General features: G+C 39.1%; 3 protein-coding genes across 3 annotated transcripts in view; 2 read left to right on the forward strand and 1 right to left on the reverse strand.

Moving 5' to 3' along the window:
- LOC145465995 (thiamine-triphosphatase-like) overlaps window positions 1-19,779 on the reverse strand; it is a 295,791-nt gene that overhangs the window by 165,477 nt on the left and 110,535 nt on the right. The gene's annotated exons all lie outside the window — the stretch shown is intronic.
- LOC145465986 (uncharacterized) overlaps window positions 1-19,779 on the forward strand; it is a 109,028-nt gene that overhangs the window by 16,643 nt on the left and 72,606 nt on the right. The gene's annotated exons all lie outside the window — the stretch shown is intronic.
- Window positions 5,264-19,546, forward strand: LOC145465972 (uncharacterized). Its single transcript, XM_081449748.1, has 8 exons — window positions 5,264-5,625; window positions 7,937-8,350; window positions 8,872-9,081; window positions 9,850-10,008; window positions 10,959-11,138; window positions 14,542-14,745; window positions 15,139-15,288; window positions 15,778-19,546. The coding sequence occupies exons 2-8, from the start codon at window positions 7,937-7,939 to the stop codon at window positions 16,069-16,071; spliced, it is 1,611 nt and encodes a 536-aa protein (XP_081305874.1). The 5' UTR covers window positions 5,264-5,625; the 3' UTR covers window positions 16,072-19,546.

Consider the following 19,779-nt stretch of genomic DNA (forward strand, 5'->3'; position numbering starts at 1 on the left):
ATTGAAAACTGTTTCTACGGGAAGTTATGGACAACATAGTGTTTTCTTCACTAATTGCCTTTAATGGAATGTTGACAAGTCATTGTGACAGTCAACACATTATTATCATGTGAAGGTGAATTAATCAACATGACACGAGCGTGGGACAAAGAAAAATTCTGAGTCCCCGACAGGAATCGAACCCATGACCTCCCGAACACCGGCCTTGTTTGGACACTCAATTTCGTCACGGCCAGACCACGCAACAATATTTTCGCGCTGTTGCCATGTCTTCCAGAAAAAAGCGAAAGCGATCGAGCTGCCCTTTTGTACCAAAGGGATCGGTAAAAAGAAAACAAGGAAATTGTTTTGACAGGGATTGGGCTGACAAACTTGCCGCTGGCGACAAAGGGTCCTGTTATAAGCAGCACGAACTGTTCAAGGAAGGACAGGATTTGGAGGCGTAATCCTTCTGAGACCAACTTTGGCAAATAACGTTATTATTTCCTCTGAACAATGCGTCTCGTAGTCCATCGAGTATAGACGTGTACAAGACAGATTTGAACGACGCACTACCAAACATAGTTTGGCTAGATACTGGTGCCTGTATTTCTCCTAGTCTCTAGTACGAAAAACGGGGATCCTCGCAAAGATTGTGAAAGACACTCAACAAGAAATAAATCCCTTACCGGAGGTTGCGCTTGGCAATTAATTGTGTGGCGGTACTTGTGTGGCTCTATTCGTCAGTACTGATCATATGGGCCAGAAAACAATTTGTATTGTTTCCTATCCAGCTTATTACCATTCTTACCCAGCTGCTAGCATCTCAGAAAGCATGACTTCCTTGGGATTTTCACTGGAGTCAGTGGTACTTGCTTTCTTCCCTGCCTTGCGCGTTCGGCGTCGCGTCGTATTCTTCGTCGTGTTTGTCCCGTTTACCTTTGTCCCCTTTTTCGTTTGTTTGAGCGCTATTATTATGAAGTAAGTTGAGCCGTTTGCTTGTAAACCGCAGGTAATTACTTTCACGCCTTGTTGTTTTAATCTCATTCGACCGATAGAACGTCTCTGAAACTGTTTTGCTCTTTTTCTCGAAACTATATTTTCAAGAAATTGGGCGCATGTTTTAAGGTAATTCCTCTGAAACAAAAGTGGCAATAGATTTTTGTTTAAACTTTGTCCACTGAATATTTGTCATATGACAACTTCAATTTTGAAATAAAAAAAGGGGGGTACCCATGCTCATTAAGGAGCAGTGAGGCATTGAAAATGCCCCATTTTGGCATTATTTAATGCTTAATATAAAAACGCATTCCCATTAATTGTAAAATCTTTGTGAGCCCAGACTCATAAGAACACGCATTAAACTACAGTCAATACAGTGTGTCGGACACAGCTAAATATTTTTTGTTTGATCCAGGCAGAAAGCTAAATCCTTGATTAAAAATTTGAACCAAATTTCTTGACGTGGTTACCGACTGCAAAATAGAAAAGGCCACAGTGTATCTGCTATTTTTCTTATTTATTCAATTTTCAGCAATAGAAATTAGATCAGTATTTTCTCACGCAAAGCTTATGATTAGTTGATTACAATGACTGGAAAAAAAATTGGTGTGCCCGTGCTCTTTGGTGAGCTAGAGTCATTTTTCAACTGACAGAGCTCAATATCAAGGCAAATCCGTCATGTTTTCAATGCGCGCGTGCACGAGCGCGCGCTAATGACGCCATAAATTATGCGCAGTAAGGATGCGCAATGCAAATGTGAGGAATGACCTTAAGTTTGCGTGCATCGAGTCTTCAACCGTTTTAGCTCAAATTTGGCGAGAATATTCCTATATAATGTGGCTCAAAAACCATGTCGACGTTTTTGGTTTTTCCTGTTCTTTCTAGAGTTGTACACAAATGAAGGAACAGGAGGAATATTATTTCGAACCTCGAAGTTTAAGCGGGCGTAAAAAACAAACGAGGCAAGATATCAAAATTCGCCGATACAGTTTTTGAGACAAAGGTGTTAAGAACTTGGCGCAATGTTTGTCTCTTCCTCTAGACCACTTCCGACTGCACAGGAACTGAATATTGCAAGCCATGTACTTTTGCAAAACGATTGGTATATTTTCAAGGCATTTATCTTTTTTCTTTCAATAAATATTGTATGGCAATGTTCATTTATTGAGCTTTCAGAAAATTTATTATATGGCTTTGGCTTGTGGTCAATATAACGCGCGTTCTGATTGGCTAAGAACGAGATCTGAACGGTCATTATGCAGCCGTAATGTCCACGGTCCGATTACGGATTATGCAAATTAGGAAGAGCCCGCGGTTCGGAAAATTCAAGCGCATTGCAACGATGAAAGCCGATTAAAAACAGTAAGAGAAAGTAAATTTAATCCGAGTTGCTAAAAGTTTAGAGATTTTTCCTTAACAAAATTTATATGGAAGTCGTTTTTGACTTACCAGCCGGAACCTTGGCGGGCACTGGTGAAAAACAATCGAAGTTTACCGAGTCTGGTAAAGCTAAAATCGCTAAGTGAAAACACCATCGGCAGATCTGTCATGCATCCTGAGCAGAACACCACTAAGAAACTTATAAGTCATCATCCTAGTCACAACAATTACTGAAATATTGAACTCCGCAACAGTTCTTATCAAATAGATTCCCTCGCTTTAACACAAGCAAGTGTAAATCAGCTTCCAGGATCATCAAATATAAACAATCGGGCGGTTTCTGTCGGTAGCACTGTTTCTGATAACTGCAGGTAGTTTTAGACGTTCACAAGGCTTGAAAAGTTCATCTATAAATCCCAGAATGAAGAAGGCGAAGATATGTTGTCCAAAGCGATGCGGAGATCGAGTTATTCTGAGCAGTACATTCTGAAGCATTAGTATTTTCTTTCACCGAAAGACCCTTGGTTTGGACTATTTTGAAGCACTTTCTGTCTTTTCTATATGCGTTGACGTTTCGCCACAAAAGTCGGAAAAACTCCCCCATCAAGTTGTGGCACCACGGTACTAAAATACTTTGTTGAGGCTGTGACAATCATTTTTCCGTAAAGAAATGTGTGTTTTTCACAGAATACGTAAAGGTCACTGACTGTGTAGTTTTGCCCTGGGTTTGAGACGATGAATGAATCGGTAAACGCGCGCATCGCCGGATGTACATTGACGACTTCCGCTCGAATAATTTTTTTTTCTTTAATTCGTGAGCCATATAATAAACAACTTAATAACCTCGACCGCTCGGTCGTTACGGGAAAATCTCAAACCTCGGCCTACCGTATTGACCTCGCTATCGCTCGGTCAATACGGCAAGGCCTCAGTTTGAGATTTTCCCGTAACGACCTCACTCTCGGTTATTAAGTAGTTAATATAGTTTGTCCGGGTTTTTATATAACGTCTCGCCTTAAAACTGTGCGAACGCAAAGCGGCCATTTGCGGTGGGATGCTACCTTGAGTGCAAGCCCACCAGAGCCATGGCTATTAGAAGCTATTAACTTAACTTGCTTTTACCAATTTTTTTTTAGAAAAAATGTCATCTTTTTAGACTTGGTGCCGCGAAAGACAGTCCTGAGTAATAAGATGGTCATGTTCCCGTTTGCAGAATGTACCGTTCACTGTTTGGACTCCAGTTAACACGTTAACTAATGATTGTGATACGACAAGAAATTCAATTTTATAAATATGTTTTTGCTCCAGTTTGTAGGTTTTGTTCAAGTAAATAACTTAAAACAAACTTTAAACAGAAGCGTATTCACTGTGCACAGGTTCAGCATTATTATCTTAAAATTCATGGGGTCATGTTATGTCGACTCTCTACAAGACACCTCTCTAAGACGGACACCTCTCTAAGACGGACAGTTGAGGCCGGTCCCGATGGTGTCCGTCTTAGAGAGAGTTGACTGTATATCAATTTGAAGAGTTTTTCAAGTTCAGTCTCCTCAGGCAGGCGTCCTTAGAGTCCTTAAAATCTACTTTAGCGAAAGTTACGATTATTTTTTGTTTTGCTATTTTTCTGGGTTTTAAGAAGGCGCATTTCTCGTAAAACATTACAAAATTGTACTAGAAGATTTCTGAACCATGACTCGAGGGTCACCTAAACGAATCTTATGTGGGCTTCAGTTTCTGGATCTTACTGGGGCGTTCAAATACAGTTATAAATACACATCAAACACTGAACGCTTTCAGTGTTACTGATAGTCATAGTGTATTAAACAGGCTATCATGCGCCATTTTGCATAGCATATTTAGTGAGATAGAAGTTCATCTGATGATTGAAAAAAGTTACCTCTGACATTGTAAACTGAACCGAATTATATCAGCAAATCTCTGAACTGCTACCCTCCATTAAAACAAGAAGATGCAAAACAGAACTAAACGGAAATACGAATTGGAAATTGTTTTATTTTTAATTTAATACCAACATGTTGGAAATGAGAAATAAATTAAGGTTAACATTTCCATCGGCTGATAGTTGCGACAAAAAGGGCCCCGGAGTAAACTAATCCAAGAGCAAGTAATCGAAAAGAGAAACGGGGTTTTGATTCTAAGCCAGGCAGGCACGTAGGAGGGGGGGGGGTTCGAGGGGTTGGAACGAACCCCTTTTGGAGGTCAATAATGGAGGACTGAAAACACGCACTGTTGATTTTCAGCTTTTAGCAAATAGTGGAGGAATGGAAAAGAAACTTTGAGTGTTGCAGCGTTTAAGGTCATTCCCCAGTATTGCATTGCGCATCCCTACTGCGCATGATTTCACGTGTGATTAGCGCGCGCGCATTAAAAAATGGCGGCTTTTTCTTTGCGGCTGCACCTCGCCATAGAGGTAAATCGTCATTTATACTCTAATCACCCTGAAACGGTTATAAAATATTTTGTAACCAATCTTAATGAACACAAACACAGCATCAGGGGCGGGCATCTCGTTTATTGATGCAGGATACAGCGAGCGGTACATCATCATAAAGAAAATACAGAGTGAATAAACTGAAAAATTAAAAAGCAAAGTTGAAAGAGATGCCTTCGATTGGCTCTTGCATAACTTACAAATTCTTAAATAGCCTACTAGCCCCTTAGGGATTCACGCCTAAAATACTTCTACAGTTAACACGAACCATACATAGTGAACATACTCCAGTGTAATTAGCGAAACATTACAAAATATATCTTCTCGAAAACGAGTACGGTGACCTATCATTTTTTTCTGTTGTGTTGAATTGAGTAATACATTTCTCTGCGTAAAATAAATATGGGCCAATTCTCAGTGTTGAGCAAGAAACAACCGTCGGAAACGTGATTTTAGCAAGCAATCGTGACTGTAATCATGGTGCTATTGTAAGGATTTATATGGTATAAACAAGGTGCTGTTGCTCCTAAACGACCATGGGGACCCCTCATTTTTATTTCCAAATTTAAGTTCCTACAACATAAACAGTCAATAGGCAAAGTTTGACAAAAATTTCAGTGCCGGTTCTATTTCAATGGAATGACCTTAAATTACCCTGCAAGAAAACGCTAAAAGTATCGGGAAAGTATTAAATTGCTAGGAGAATGGGTACAAGTGAAATTCGAGAACCTTACATGAAGTATGGAGTTTAAAAGTGGCGTCTAAACAATCAGCCGGACGATCAGCTTCTATTTTAAGTTACTTTTCCAAAGGTAAGTGACTAATTGTTCAACTTTTATTCCTTTTAGGCTTAAGTTCGTAATGTTAGACCACAAAAGCGTGTTTACGTCTGTTTAATGTTGTGTTATATTGAACATCGATCGTTTTACGTGGATATAGACTTACACAATCGCAAGGATCAACAAGGACAGAGCCTCGCTAAACTAGCCGTAGTTACGTATTGAGACTCAGACGCCAAGTTACATGTATTCATAATTAAAGCAACTCAAGCCTTCGAAAAGGCCGTTACATTGATATGTCAACCAGCCGGCAAAACTTAAGCTTAGGCCCGGGCCAAACGTCGAACTTGTCATGTGTCGATCGATTCAGCGAGTGAGGTTCCTGAGAAGTTCGATCGTACTAAAAATACCAGCTATTTTACACTCCATCGAGTTTGAAATATTGACGTGCACAATGCTGAAAATAGCATTTCCGGGCCTCTAGATTTCAAAATTTTCTTGGGTGGGGGGGAGGGGGGGGGCATGCCTCCAGACACCCCCAAAGGCTGCTCGCGCCTTCGGCGCTCGTATTTAATAACCCCCCTTGATAAATATTCCTGTCAATACGAACACCCTTCCAAAAACCTCAGCTACGCGCCTGCCAGGAGTAGACTTGCCACAAGTCGACCTTTTCTTTATCCTTGACTTACTTATCTCCCTCGGGCGAAGCGAGAGGGTAATCTTCGCGCGACGAAAACTAACAATGGAAATATTATTGGAAAGGACTTTTAGAAAGTCTAGCCAGGAGAGGCAAAGACATAAATAAAAGAGTTCGAAATATCCAATTGTAAAAGATTGCAGTGAAAATGCGTTTGAGTTCGAAATAAAGAGGAGATTCAAAAAACAGAACTCGATTTAGCAGGTTCCGACTATAGCTATTATTACCCGCTGGGTTCAGTGCTCGTGTTTACAATAGTCTCAGTAAAGCTGTGTTTATGTTGTGATCATTTCTTGTTCAACTAATAATAAAGAAAGTGAAACGAAAATGGTACGCCAGCATGTGCTGATGCATGCGTTTTGATCCTCTTTCATTTTTCTCTGTAAAATAAATTAGGAAAGAATTTTTGGCATTAACTGCTGCGATAAAATGAATCTTGGTTGGTATCGCATGATTTCTAATCTAAAACATTTCACCTTTGTGACCTCTGGCCTGCTCTTGATCGCGAAATATTCAACTGGAAACGGGAGTGAAACAGGGAAAAAAAAGAATTGGGAGACAACAGGGCAGTGGTGGCATTGTTGTTCCATGAAATTGAGTCAAAACTCTTGAATTAGTGGCGGCCGGGATGGTCAAAAGAAGAGACCTGTGTCTATCCGTCCAATTATGAACTGTTTAATTAAGTTTGCTATATGCATTCTCAAGTCACGGACACGTTTAGCCCGCGTAGGTGGCGGGATTCGCGTGAGAGTGGGTTCTGCATAGGGCTTGCGACAAGTTGCTCGGCAACTTTTTGGCAACTTTTCGTATTTCGAGCAACTTTTTTTGTTTCCACCATGTTTTTGCATTCTAAGGACTTTCTAGTTTTCTGGATATCGGAGCAGCTTTTGTTGCTTTAATTGGCCATGCTTCCATATTTTCCAATGTTTCAGCAGACAGTTTGTGAATTTCTTTAATTTTTTTTAAAAAAAATTTAAATTTTTTAAATTTTTTTTAAGTTAAAAAAAAATACAAAATTTTGATATTGATGCGTAGAATTTAATCATACGTATTGTGAACAAATTTATTTAACGACGCTGGTTACGATGCAAAATTGCACAAAAATGCTTAGAAATGTTACTTTTGTTGTACAGATTGCATAATTTTGCATTAGACCAAATATAAGAAGAGAGAGAGAGAAAAAAAGAATTTGCTTTTTTTAGCAACTTTTGAGCAACTTTCGTTGCGAAGAACAACTTTTGACTTTTTTTGGAGCGACTTTTGAGCAACTTTTTGAGAAATTTCGGGCATCTTTTTGGGAAATCTCGAGCAACTTGTGGCAAGCCCTAGTTTTGCATGCCGACAAAGTAAAACAAAAGCATACACACGCGAAGCAGTCCCGCCAGACACATTGATTTACATTTGAAGGTCCGATCCAGAAAGGTGCACAACCGAAACGTTTTGATTGATTGATTCCTAAGTCCGAATTAAACAACTACACATTGTATTTTGTGCACGGTCAAACACAAAAATGGCAAACAAAAACATAAAATAAACAAGTTCTATAATTATAAACTGTATGGTGCGTTATAGCCTATTTAGTTTGGATAGATGCAAGATATGTAATCTGAATATGTTCGTACAAGTTCACATTTTCTTTAATCTCAGATGGAAGGTGACAGTCCAGCTCAACTTCCAGTTGCCCAAACAACTCAAGCCCAGGCTCCTCCTGGTCAGCCAGTGATATCTCAACAACAAGTCCTTCCCCGACAACCAATCATGTACCAGATGCAGCCCGGCCAACAACAACCGGGTTTTGTTCAGGCTGTTGCCGGTCAGCCAGCCACTACAGCAGATGGGCAGCCTATTCAGTATTATTATGTCCCTGTGACGCAACCAATACAACCGGGTCAACAGGGACAGCCAGTACAACCGGTACAAATAGTACAGCTGGGCCAACCAGTGCAACCGGTTTACGTTCAACATGTACAACCTCAACAACAGGCTGGACAGGGGCTGGATCTCACTATTGACACAGATTTTCTCAAAAGCCCTCTGTGCTACATTAAAATAGCAGAATTTGTGAGTATCGCATTTCCCTCTAATTTCGAGTAGAGAAAATAAGAAGACAAGCACGGAAAGTCCTAACTTCAAGGACTCCTCGCATAATCCAACTTGACTTGAGAACTTGCGGGGCGAGAAGACGGTTAACTAGAAAACTAAGTTAACTTTGATGATTGGTCATTTTTGTGTCTTGTGATTTAAACAACAGCAGCCTCATTTTTGCGTGCCGTTTCGAATTTATTTAAAAAATGACTTTCTCCGCAGCTCAAATGTAACATCTTTTATAAACTCACTTTCATTATCATAGCTAAGATGGATCGGCTCGCTTATGTACAGTGCACGTTAGAGATACCAAAAGCGGTACCCCCGATTCCCTCTCGTTTCTCTTATCTTCTTTCTTCGCCTCTCCCCCATCTTGAAAACTCTACGATCGCGGTATGAGCAGAACAACAAACTCGTCTTCGGCCAATTTGCCAACTCAGTGAAAATGTCTGCAGTCAGTCCTTTCAAGTCATATATTGAAATATCCGGTTTTGCAGGGTGTGCTGCTTGGCGCATGGGCAAGTATCCTCAGGTACTTTGATGATCTAGAAGACTTTTTAAACACAGTAGTGGATGATGAAAAAGCTAGCTTCTTCAAAGGCATGACAATTTTCTGTTGGGTCATGGTCACCCTCTACTTGATAATACATACGTTGAGCTTCCCTAAGATTTGCAATTGCAAACGATCGTCCCTGTTCACTTTAACGGTAAGTCAAAAAAATGTGCAAATAATTTCTAAATTTTAGATAGTGATATTCGTCAGGGTTAACGCACCTCCCTTTCGTTGTTGACCCATCCACCCGTCAGTAATTGACAACCTCGTTCCCAGGGTTTCTCATGTAAGGCGGAAAGATGACAGACCATGGGAACCAGGTTGACTAATTGATTGTAGCCGATCGGTGAATTTACACTACGAGTTATTTTCTAATAGTGGTGTAAATCCATAACTACTCGAGCTTTCATAGGATTATTCATTTACTATATGACTGAGAAAATTACTAATTATTTGAAATTGAATTGTTTTAATTTTTATGTATAAAGTAATGATAATTATTATTTTGTTGTAGAAAAGAAAGTTTTCAGGATCTAACTGAAAACTTCTGCTGTGAGTGGAGCTTCGTCACTAATTTTTTTTTTCACTACTGTATCTTTTTCTTAATTATTATTATGAACGCGCAAGTGTTAATTTGCACGGCAGTGCAAATTCAAATTATCGATAAATTTACCTGTTCTATGCCGGCAATCACAATGAAGCTATTTTCTCAGTGAGGATAATGAAAGGTACTCTCTCTTGGTCATATGCAAGTTGCACTTGTCTTGCACTTCGAGGAATACGCGGGGAACCAGAAAAAAGGAGGGCTAAGGGGCGAAGAATACCCGTTCGTACTTAACCACCCGCTTATTTGTTTGTTTCTCTCTTCACTGCACATGCAAAGACGTTAATCACTATTTTTTTTTTTTTTTTTATATCACAGTCTTTGATCTTCTACTTCATCATGTTTGCAATGCTGCTCGCCTGTACAGGAAACTTGGTTTCCAGGGCCGTCGAGTTTGGAAAACTCGAAAAACTCCTTAAACAGTTTCCCTCTAACACGACAGTCAAGAAATTTGTCACCACACTCAGCGTTGCCTTGGTAAAAACAGTTACTTTTAATCATTTTTCCTGGGTGCCTAAATGCGCGGTGAGGGTAACTGTACCCCCCGCTATGAGCGGAAATCAGTTAAGAAATAGCAAACATGTTCCGTGACAGTTCTTTCGAGTTTAAGGAACACGAGTGGAAGTTTGCGAGGACGAGAAATGCTAAAACAATTGTTAGTTGACTCGGGCTCCGCCCTCGTCAACTATCACGCGATAGAAATCTCGAGCTCACAATCTAATTGTTAAGTAGCATAAATCTTCTAGCGTGCTGTCAAGAATGCAGTTCTCTGATTGTCTAGGCTGCTCACTATCTATTCTGTGATAGATAGTGGCATAGTAGTAAACGCTTGTTAACAAACTGGCGGACGCTTCTTTGCGTTGTCGAAGTGTCTGTGAAGAAGATTTAATTAGATAAAATTTTAAACGACGAGCAGATTTATACTAAAACTATTAGATTAATCGCTTTCGAATTCTATGCGTGAAAGTTGACGAGGGCGCAGCCCTCGTCAACTTTTTCGCGTCAACTATTACAACAAATATTTAGAATAAAGATCAATTAACGAAAAGACATCTTCTGATATAGTTATAGTTACAATTTTGTGAATTCCCCTACATCCTGACCAGCTCTGTATTATTTAGATGTTAAAGTATAGTAAGTAATGCACAATGCTGTAAACTCGTAATTTTGTAAGTAATGTTAGTACTGTAAGTAGCATTAGTACTGTAAGAATTGTAACTGTTGCAAGACGACAAAAAAAAAGAATTCAGTAGAAAAAAATTACGCGGTAGAAATTATCACTCGGTAGAAATCTCAAGCTCATGATTTAATTGTTAAAGAAAAATACGGCTTTTACGGAACCTGATACATTTGCTTTTCTATCTTATTGTGATATTTACAAGTTGTTAGTCTTGCTGACATTACTCCGTTTCCTTCATCTTTGACAGGCCTTTGGATTTTTATCCTGCATAGCGTTCGTCGTTGATATGGTTCTGAATCACAAGTTGTTTCGGACACAACGAGCACAGGAAATGCCCCCCAACCAAGGACCTCTCCAGCGACGACCCTGGGATGTCAACACCGAGTACATACGATCGCCGCTGTTTTATGTGAAGTTGGCAGAAATTGTAAGCCTTTTAAAAGTAGCTTTAGTGTTATCAGTTTTACTCGTATAACTGACAAAACAAGCAATTTTTAGAGAAAAGCACTAATCTGAACACAGTTCGCAAAATTGAAATTAAGACATGTGATCGAGATACGATTGTGGCCAGTGCTGATTGTTGTTACGTAGCTGAATGACTGAATGACTGGCTAGCTGGCTGACTGGCTGGCTGGCTGGCTGACTGACTGACTGACTGACTGACTGACTGACTGACTGATTGACTGACTGACTGACTGACTGACTGAATTACTGACCGACTGACTGACTGACTGACTGACTGTTCGTAATATCTAATTTTAGACCAACTTCTTAAAGAGTTAAATATGTCTTCTATTACCAATTTGTCTAGCGATTCCAATAAGTCGTTGACTTTTCTCCGATAGCCAACTCAATATTCGAAAACAAGACGCATGGCTGCGTGAACTCGGGCTTTCAATATCGCACATCAGGAGTTATCTTTAGGGGACTGCCATATTGCGATTGTCACTGTTGGCACGCAATTTCGTTATTGCTACAGTTATGAATAATTCTACTTGTGTTTGTTTTTGTCTGCTGAGTGTAATGAATGTTGTTAAGGTACTAGAAAACAATCAAAATAATATATTACCATATAGGAGTAGGTTCCTACAAATGCCAAAGGTTGAAATTCAAGGACTTTTCAATTACTTTGAAGGCCAAGTTTTAGATAATTGAAGGACCGCTTTTGGAATGGTTTGCATAAGCAATTTTATAATTATTTAATATTATTTCTCAGCTTTTCCATGAAAGTACTGTAATTTTCAACTTGAAAATTGCTTAAAGAAAAGCATTGCTAAAATCAAGCCCTAGTCCTCAAATTGAAGTACTTTCAAGGTTTTGAATTTTTTTATTTTTAAATTCAAGCATCTTCAAGGACTTTCAAGGCTTTTACAAACCCTGAGTAGGTAATGTATTTGCCTTAAATTGCAAGGAGAAGGCAATTTTTTATCTATTATTGGTGTTGAGTTGCTAAATGTTGACCCAAGGGGAGTTGTCAGAAATCAGTAGATTAAAGCAATAGTACTGTTCAATAGTTCATAATTACTGTTTTTAATAGAAAAATCCCTGAAACCACTGCAACATTATATAGCTAAAGTGAGTGCTCTTGGCAGAGCATAAATTTTGGGAATTATGTATAACAAAACTGTAACAAAACGATGGAAATGTCTCAATATTTGGTATCAATGCTGTGTTGTTTTCCTGTGTATTGACCGGAAACAACGACAAATAAGTCTAACGGAGGAACAATTCACAGGTTATAACATGAGGTTCAATGTTCTTTGTTCAGTTTCTTGGATCATCTGTTCTTGTTTATATTTTGATTAACATTTTTGCAGTTACAGAATGTAACCCACGTAAAACAAAAGTACACCTATACTAGTATATATTATCATTGTCGCCAAGGGAAATGTTCATGTTGGCGGTGATTTGTCTCTTTATTCGATTTTGTTCTTTTGTAGGATGACCGTATAGTACTGTGAAATTGTCGTCATATTCGACCGCAAAGTTGTCAATGAAGAGTAATTTCTCGGCTAGAGCATTCTCGTCAAAATGAAGAACACCTTCGTTTATCAGTTCTTTAAGAAGTTCATCGTTCATTTTCAATGTCCGTGAATCTTGCTTGTCATTTAAAACTTCAATGGTAGCCGATAGACCAAGCACAACTCACATTGAACTTTCTGGTTTCACAGGCATGACTCTTAAAAAGGGTATTATTTTGAACTTTATCAATTTTAACCCCTTTCAACTCAAATATATCAGTGTTATGTATACTCTGAAAATAATCTACTAAGCTATTCAGTGATGATACTTCAAGCAGCACACATGTACCTTGAGGATGGCTTCTACCATAAATATCCCTTGCATGAGAAACAAATATTTTCAAGCCCATATTGCCATTACAATAGATAGCCACTGCAGTACAGTCTATTGTCAAGACAAAATTGTTGAAATTTTCGGATAAAAGTGATTGAAAGGCTCTATCTAAGGAGGTACAGTACTGATATCCTTCTATTGTAGCTTCTTGATGAATAGTACCAGTGTAGGTTTCACTGTATTGAAGTTCATAGTCAGTGTCGAACACATTTAAAAGTGTGGGTAATTCGGTCTGCATTAAAAATGATTGTCTGGTTAACTGAGACAAACTTGAATACAACTGATTTCCAATATTCATTATTGACACCAGATCATTAGCAGAATTGATTCCTTGTTTGTTATTGTAAATCAAACAGCATAAACTCATTGCAACACATTGTTGTCCTGAACTTTGTCCAAATACCAACTCATTAGCTTGGCTATATGGTGCCGTTATTGTTTTGCTAGGGTCAATGTACATTGGAGTAGGACCAGGGTTTTTCTCTATATCTGAACTCAGTTGAAATTTACAATAGTTTGATACGTGTGTCTGACTCTTATAAAGACACATGGGTCTGTTACAAGAAAACATTGATAAATACCGACTTGCTCTGTACTTCAATTTAATTATCCTTTGATATGCCCTCACAGAACAATTTAACAAATACTTATTCTCATGTTGTGCAACTTTATTTAATCTTACCCTCTTCGTATGAAGCCTACAAACATTCTTTGTAATTCTTCTAACCTTCACATAACGACGTAGCCAACAAATTCCTTCAGTCTCCTCCCCTTTCTTCTGAGACGTTTCCGAGTAGCTTCTGGTATTCTGCTGGGTTCTCGATCACGTCTAAATACACGGTTGTGTTTATATGTAAACATAATATGATATAGCTGGTTTCGCTTGATATTTCTCGATAGAAGGTTCACTCGTAAAGGATCGCTCGTAAATTGATCTCTCGTAAAGTTCGCGGACCGACCCGTTCCCAAAACGCTCCACAAGTTTTAGTGCAGGTCTACCGCGAACGGTGTGTGACTTTGTATGTACACTGAGCGTAACAGCCATCGAATTTCTTTCGCTTTCATCTAGCGAGGAACTTTCCACGAAGGCGGCCGTTGCTTTAAACCATGCTCTCTAGGGTTCATTCTACGCATGCGCGTACACTTCACGCATGCGCTATAGTTGAACTGCGTTTTGTGACTGAACGCAAAAAAAAATAAAAATAAAAATAAAAATGGAGCCGAATTTATACCTCGGGCGTTTTCCTTCGGAAAGCCCGAGTAATTGCACTTAATTTTGTCATCAGTGCCCAAAACGGTTGGTTTAAGAGGATCATCCTTTGTAAGGTGAGGGGGATCTATAGTGTCTGTTAAAACAACCAGCCCACCTCCCTCGGGCTATTTCACCTACCATGTGCTATTTGCTCCGTGTACTTACCCATGTATTCGGTTTTATCCTGTACCTCCGCTGACTCGAAGTGTTTTATACCTCGCAGGCGTTCCTGTTTGCAGCATGGGTGTGTATCATAAAGTACTTTGACATGGCCATTTTTAAAATCCAGCCCCCAGCAGAAGATTCTAAAGCCGATTTCTTCAAGGGTCTCACAATCGTTTCCTGGGTGATGGTCATCCTCTTGGCCTTGACGTTTGTGCTAAGTTTTGACAAGCTTTGCAGTCGATCATCTCCCTGGACTCTGACGGTAAGCCCTGAACAGTCTGTGATAGAGCGGTTTTCAATTGAGTGTCGAAAGTAATCAAGTATTTACTTTGGGTTTGGTTTTACTACGATTTAAGATTGGCCGAGTAGTCTAGTTGGTACGTAATTGGTATGGTTTTGGCCGTTATGACGCTCAATTGAAAACTGCTCTATTTTGTCACAGTTAAAACTGGTTGAACCAGCTGAAAAATGCTTCAACTTTGAACCGTCAACCAAGGCATCTCAGATAATCAAAAATCTTTCAATTGATTTAAAGCCTGGAAAAATCTTTCGATAAAACGGAGAAGAATAATTCGAAAAATTGAAGTCTGAAAATATTCCAACCGTACAATTTTCTTTCTATTTAATATCGATCGGTCTTTTGCGTTGTTTGCAGACACTGCTTATCCAATTCTTCTTGTCCGTTTTATTGAGCATTTGCTGTGCAATCATGACACCACATGCTACAGCTATCGACTATGGAAAGGCGTACAAGGATGTGTACAAGACATACAAGCCCAACGTGTTAGCCCTGTGGATTGGGCTGGTAAGTAGAATTCAATTGTACTGTTATAATGGCCTGTCCAGTTGCAAATTGTAACTTTGCCTCTTCAGCATTGGTTAAGAAGCCACGGGATGGCCTCTCCTATATTGTTTTTCAAAAAAAATCAGGTTTATTTATATAACGTAAAGAGTCTTATCTATTTATTTATTTATTTATTCATTTATTTTACATATTTATTTATTGAACGTAATTTATTTATTTAACGTAAATAGCCGACTACGTATTCTTTCCAGTTTTCAGCAGGAAATTCCTCAAAGACAGTTCACCTAACTGGGTTGCTATTCTTCTATCCAAGTACTCTTTTTGGACAAAAATGCATGGAAATTAATCAAAGCCTTCGTCCCAGCTAATTCCCTTACCCTGTACCACCTGTCGGAACAATCACTCTTTTTTTTGATTAAGAGAAATACTTACTTGATGACAGCTATTCAGAGTTTTAAAAACGTCCGTTCATTCTTGGTGTTTTGACAGGGGTTCGGTTACATTTCCTGGGTAATTTTCATTGTGGACATCTACCTTCTTTACAAGTTGTACAGACAGCAAAGGGTAGAGGAGGTTTGTCATCCACAGCAAGCAGGCCAGCCAGGTGTCGTCCAACAGCCCGCTGTGGTTTTTGTCCCACAAGGCGCGACACAGCAAGTCTACCAACCCCCTACACATCCGGGACAGCAGCCAGTTCAATATCCGGGACAACAGCCTCTCCTGATGGGGATGCCTCCGCCGGCTTACAGTCAACAGGTTCCACAAGGAGAGACTCAGAAATAAAATATAACATTGCCTGCTGCCGAATTATGCGAAATCCGCCATATGCGGTGAGATCTAGTTATATTATAACTTAAAAGCATCCGGTGTATAGAAACAATGCCGTAAAAGAGAACTTAATTTTCAGCTTTTAGCATTTTTACAACCCGTATCATACAGGTCAGCAACAGGTAGTCACTTTAAAGCACAATGGCTGTTATACCATAACAAATATTGTCATTACATATTGTCATTACATATACATGCCAATGCTGCACAAATGTTGGTCAATGTTGGAACATTTGACGTTTGTAAGCAGAATAGCTCAGTTGCTTTACAAATCGGAACAATACGTGAAGAGAAGTTTTGGTAAATATAATGCATTACATCAGTGTGATTAGTTATATGAAGTTCTTTTGCTTTCAGATCCGCAAGTGGTTAGTATACAGAGTTTTGCTTTAATTAAACAAAAAGAAAGCAGGCTACAAACACTGATTAGCATCCGATGGAACCTGTAGAAAGAAACTTGAGATGCGGCTCTATTGGGCTAAGGGGACGTCTCGTCTCTGATAGCACAGTTTAACTTTGAATGAACGATTAATATTCTTAGCGTAGCTTTTGTAGAAACCATCAATTTTATCAGGAGCCATAATCGGGGACGGAGACCGTAAGCGCGCGCCATTTCTAGTACTGGGGCTGTCCCAATGATATGGGACAATTTTTCTATTTTTAGAACAAATTGCGCCGTCCCGTGCGGCACACGCGCGTACATGCTGCGAGGATTTTTGCGGATGTAGCGCAGGGAAATGGCGTCCGAAATTCCCGAAATGTTTGATGCTTTTGGCCCACAAATCAATACTTTCATGTCTGTTGGAATTTTGCTTCAGTGTTTTCGTCGTAAGCTGCTCCAGTTTGGGTGAAGTAAACAGTGTCAAATTTAGTTATGTGCCGCTTTACATCACTGACCAAGTTGTGTTCCGCAGCTTCTTTTACAAGGGCTCCACATTAATCCACTCTAAGTTTCACATATGTTGAAGATTAACAGCTTTTCCAAAACACAGCAAAACACTAGTTGGATATATTTGGATATAGCCGCGTTTCAGGACTCCAAAGTTTCCCTCCTCTTGCCACACGCTTGCGAGTCTATCTCGACCGAACAGTAAAAAAAATATAATTGCAAGTTTGAGTTTCGCCTGAATTGTAAGCAACGCTTGATGTTTTACAAGGCCCAATAAGCGACGATAAAGTTTATGTCTGTAGATGCTGCTCAGTTTTGTTTGTGTAAAAATCCAATAAATTGACTGTTGTCGATGAATAAGAGGGCCCGCCGATGCGTGTTTATTTTGTACAGTCAGTAAAACATAACAAATTGGACTTCCCGACTTTCGAGTGAAAACGTACATCGAACTCATGTATCTCTAGTTTTTAAATATGTTTAAAGGTTGATAAATGTTTGAGAACATATTAAAAGCTTAGCTGAAAATATGTGAATACAGCAGAAATAATCAGCTTTCTTTAATCAACTCGAATAGTTACGGTACTGGAATAAAGATTTCGATTTGGTTGGTTGAATTATCAAAACTCCTTGTCTATTTATTTTATTTTCGCAGTAAAAAAATTTCACTATGTTAAAGAAACACTCATGATGTCAGTAGCCTTTTGGCGTTGTTGAAAATTGTTGCAGCATCTCGGTACAAAAGACAGCAAAAGAAATCTTTGTCAAGATTTGTTGACAATTGAAAACACCGACTCGGACTTGAGAGTGCACGAGCTGCACTATGCAAATGAGCTACTTGTACGCGTCAGACTTTCCTTTCAAAAACTTTTGCAAACTCGCCAAACAAACAGAAACAATAAGAAACTATCAAAACAGGGTTTGGTTATGATTAAGCATTGTTTGGGAAACTCACAAATTAACTCGATACCAAAGTAAAGAGTTTTCTTACATAACTTTTCTTCATAGAACAAGCGCAAAAGCTTACGCGTACAACTAGCGCGAGCATTCATTCACAGCGCGAAATCGAAGTCATGTTTTCGACCTTGAAAAACTCACCTTTTCCATTAGCTCAGAGCATAAAACTACATATAAGAGCCCTGGTTCTTATTCCTTGTCTTATTTCCTGCCATCGCTGTGAAAAATCTGCAAGAGAATCTCGCAACTCACACCATTTTTTCACGGAACGTGACAACATCCACGCGAGAGCCCCCGACATGTGCGTGGATCCGCGCGGATATTGTCGTCAGGATGGCGCAATTTGTTCTAAAAATAGAAAAATTGTCCCATATCATAGGTGCGCGCGGATCCCAAGACTTACGGTCTCCGTCCCCGACTATATGGGTCCTGATTTTATCTAATTTAATTTGTCGGATTTTTGCAAGTAGTTTTCTTGTAGTTTTATTTTACGCAGAAAATTTAGATTAAACCTCTGAAGGAGACGAATCTGGTCGTAGCCCGATTTAAGCTTTAATTTTTTGACCCCTAAAAGAGACCATTTTAAACAGGACAGATAATCGGACATCGAATACGCTCATCAGTACAGAACTTTTAAAGGTTGCTTGTATAATTGATCTAAAACACCAACATAACATGACAGTTAGTTCTGAAATCCTCCGAGCGATCAGAGAAGTTAAAATTGTGCCAATTAAGAAAGGAAAGGAGATGGGAATGAGACTGCACTTCTCGCCGCTACATCGTTCTTCGTTCGTGTGTTCGTGTCGCAAGCTAAGGAAAAGTCTAGTTTCTTTAATTATTCTTTTTTAATAGCTCCCTTAGTTGAAAAAGACCAGTGTCCTTTTGCATATTAAAATTAATTGCTTATCTGGGCTTAGTTACTGTACGTGATTAATCACACCATCAAACTAAGTTTCCTATGAGAGTTATTTTATAGCAAGTGTTATTTCAATATGGTCAAGCTGTCCATTAATCCTGATATGGAATAGCATCCTTCTAGACTTCAAATTGACAAAGTTATTTTGCTATCAAACTTTTGTGCCCCCGTAGGGTTTTGGCCCAGAGGCCAAAATCCGAGGAGGCACCCTAGGATTCCCCGCGTGTATACATACAAGGAATTTCAAAAAAGTAAGAAATTAAATATGTTGGTAGTATGTAAGAAATGTGTTGGTAGTACAGTGGCACCTCGATTTAACGAACCTCTATTTAACTGACGAAGTCCTCGGTATAACGAACTATATTCTATGTCCGGGCCAAAGTTACAGTAAAATGTATGGAATAGAACCTCGATATAACGAACCTCGATATAACGAATTCTTCGATATAACGAGCATAATCCGGAAGCCCAAACGTAAAATCTACCTCGATATAACGAATTACAGTCAACATGCGGCAGAAGATAAACGCTGAAGAGATCAACAGTCAACAAATCCTTGTAATCCTTATGGTAAAGACACAGCAACCTTTCAGTCAACGGCTTATTATATGTCACAGACATTGGCACTATTATGATAGTATTTCGACATCAATTAACTTCTGCTGTATCTTCTTTGAAATCCAGAAACGTTGGGTAGTGCAACATAACAACACTAAAGCCCGTTTCCTTGTTTACAAAGACAATTTTCTGTATAACCTTTGTATTGCAACATTTTTAAATCGCTACTCTGAAAGTGTCGTTCTTTTGAAAACAAAAGCTGCGCGTCTCCTCAAAAGTGAAAATAATTGATACTGAGAGCCACCATGCTTAATGAATTGCATCTCAAAACGCTGCACTTCTGGGT

Source organism: Orbicella franksi, chromosome 13, assembly GCF_964199315.1.
Source record: "Orbicella franksi chromosome 13, jaOrbFran1.1, whole genome shotgun sequence".
Classification (NCBI taxonomy): Eukaryota; Metazoa; Cnidaria; class Anthozoa; order Scleractinia; family Merulinidae; genus Orbicella; species Orbicella franksi.

Excerpts from the sequence above, each read along its gene's own strand:
- LOC145465972 (XM_081449748.1), top strand. The coding sequence starts at position 7,937 with ATGGAAGGTGACAGTCCAGCTCAACTTCCAGTTGCCCAAACAACTCAA. Across the intron at positions 11,139-14,541 it reads ATGTGAAGTTGGCAGAAATT|GCGTTCCTGTTTGCAGCATG; the intron begins GTAAGCCTTTTA and ends TATACCTCGCAG. Across the intron at positions 14,746-15,138 it reads CATCTCCCTGGACTCTGACG|ACACTGCTTATCCAATTCTT; the intron begins GTAAGCCCTGAA and ends CGTTGTTTGCAG.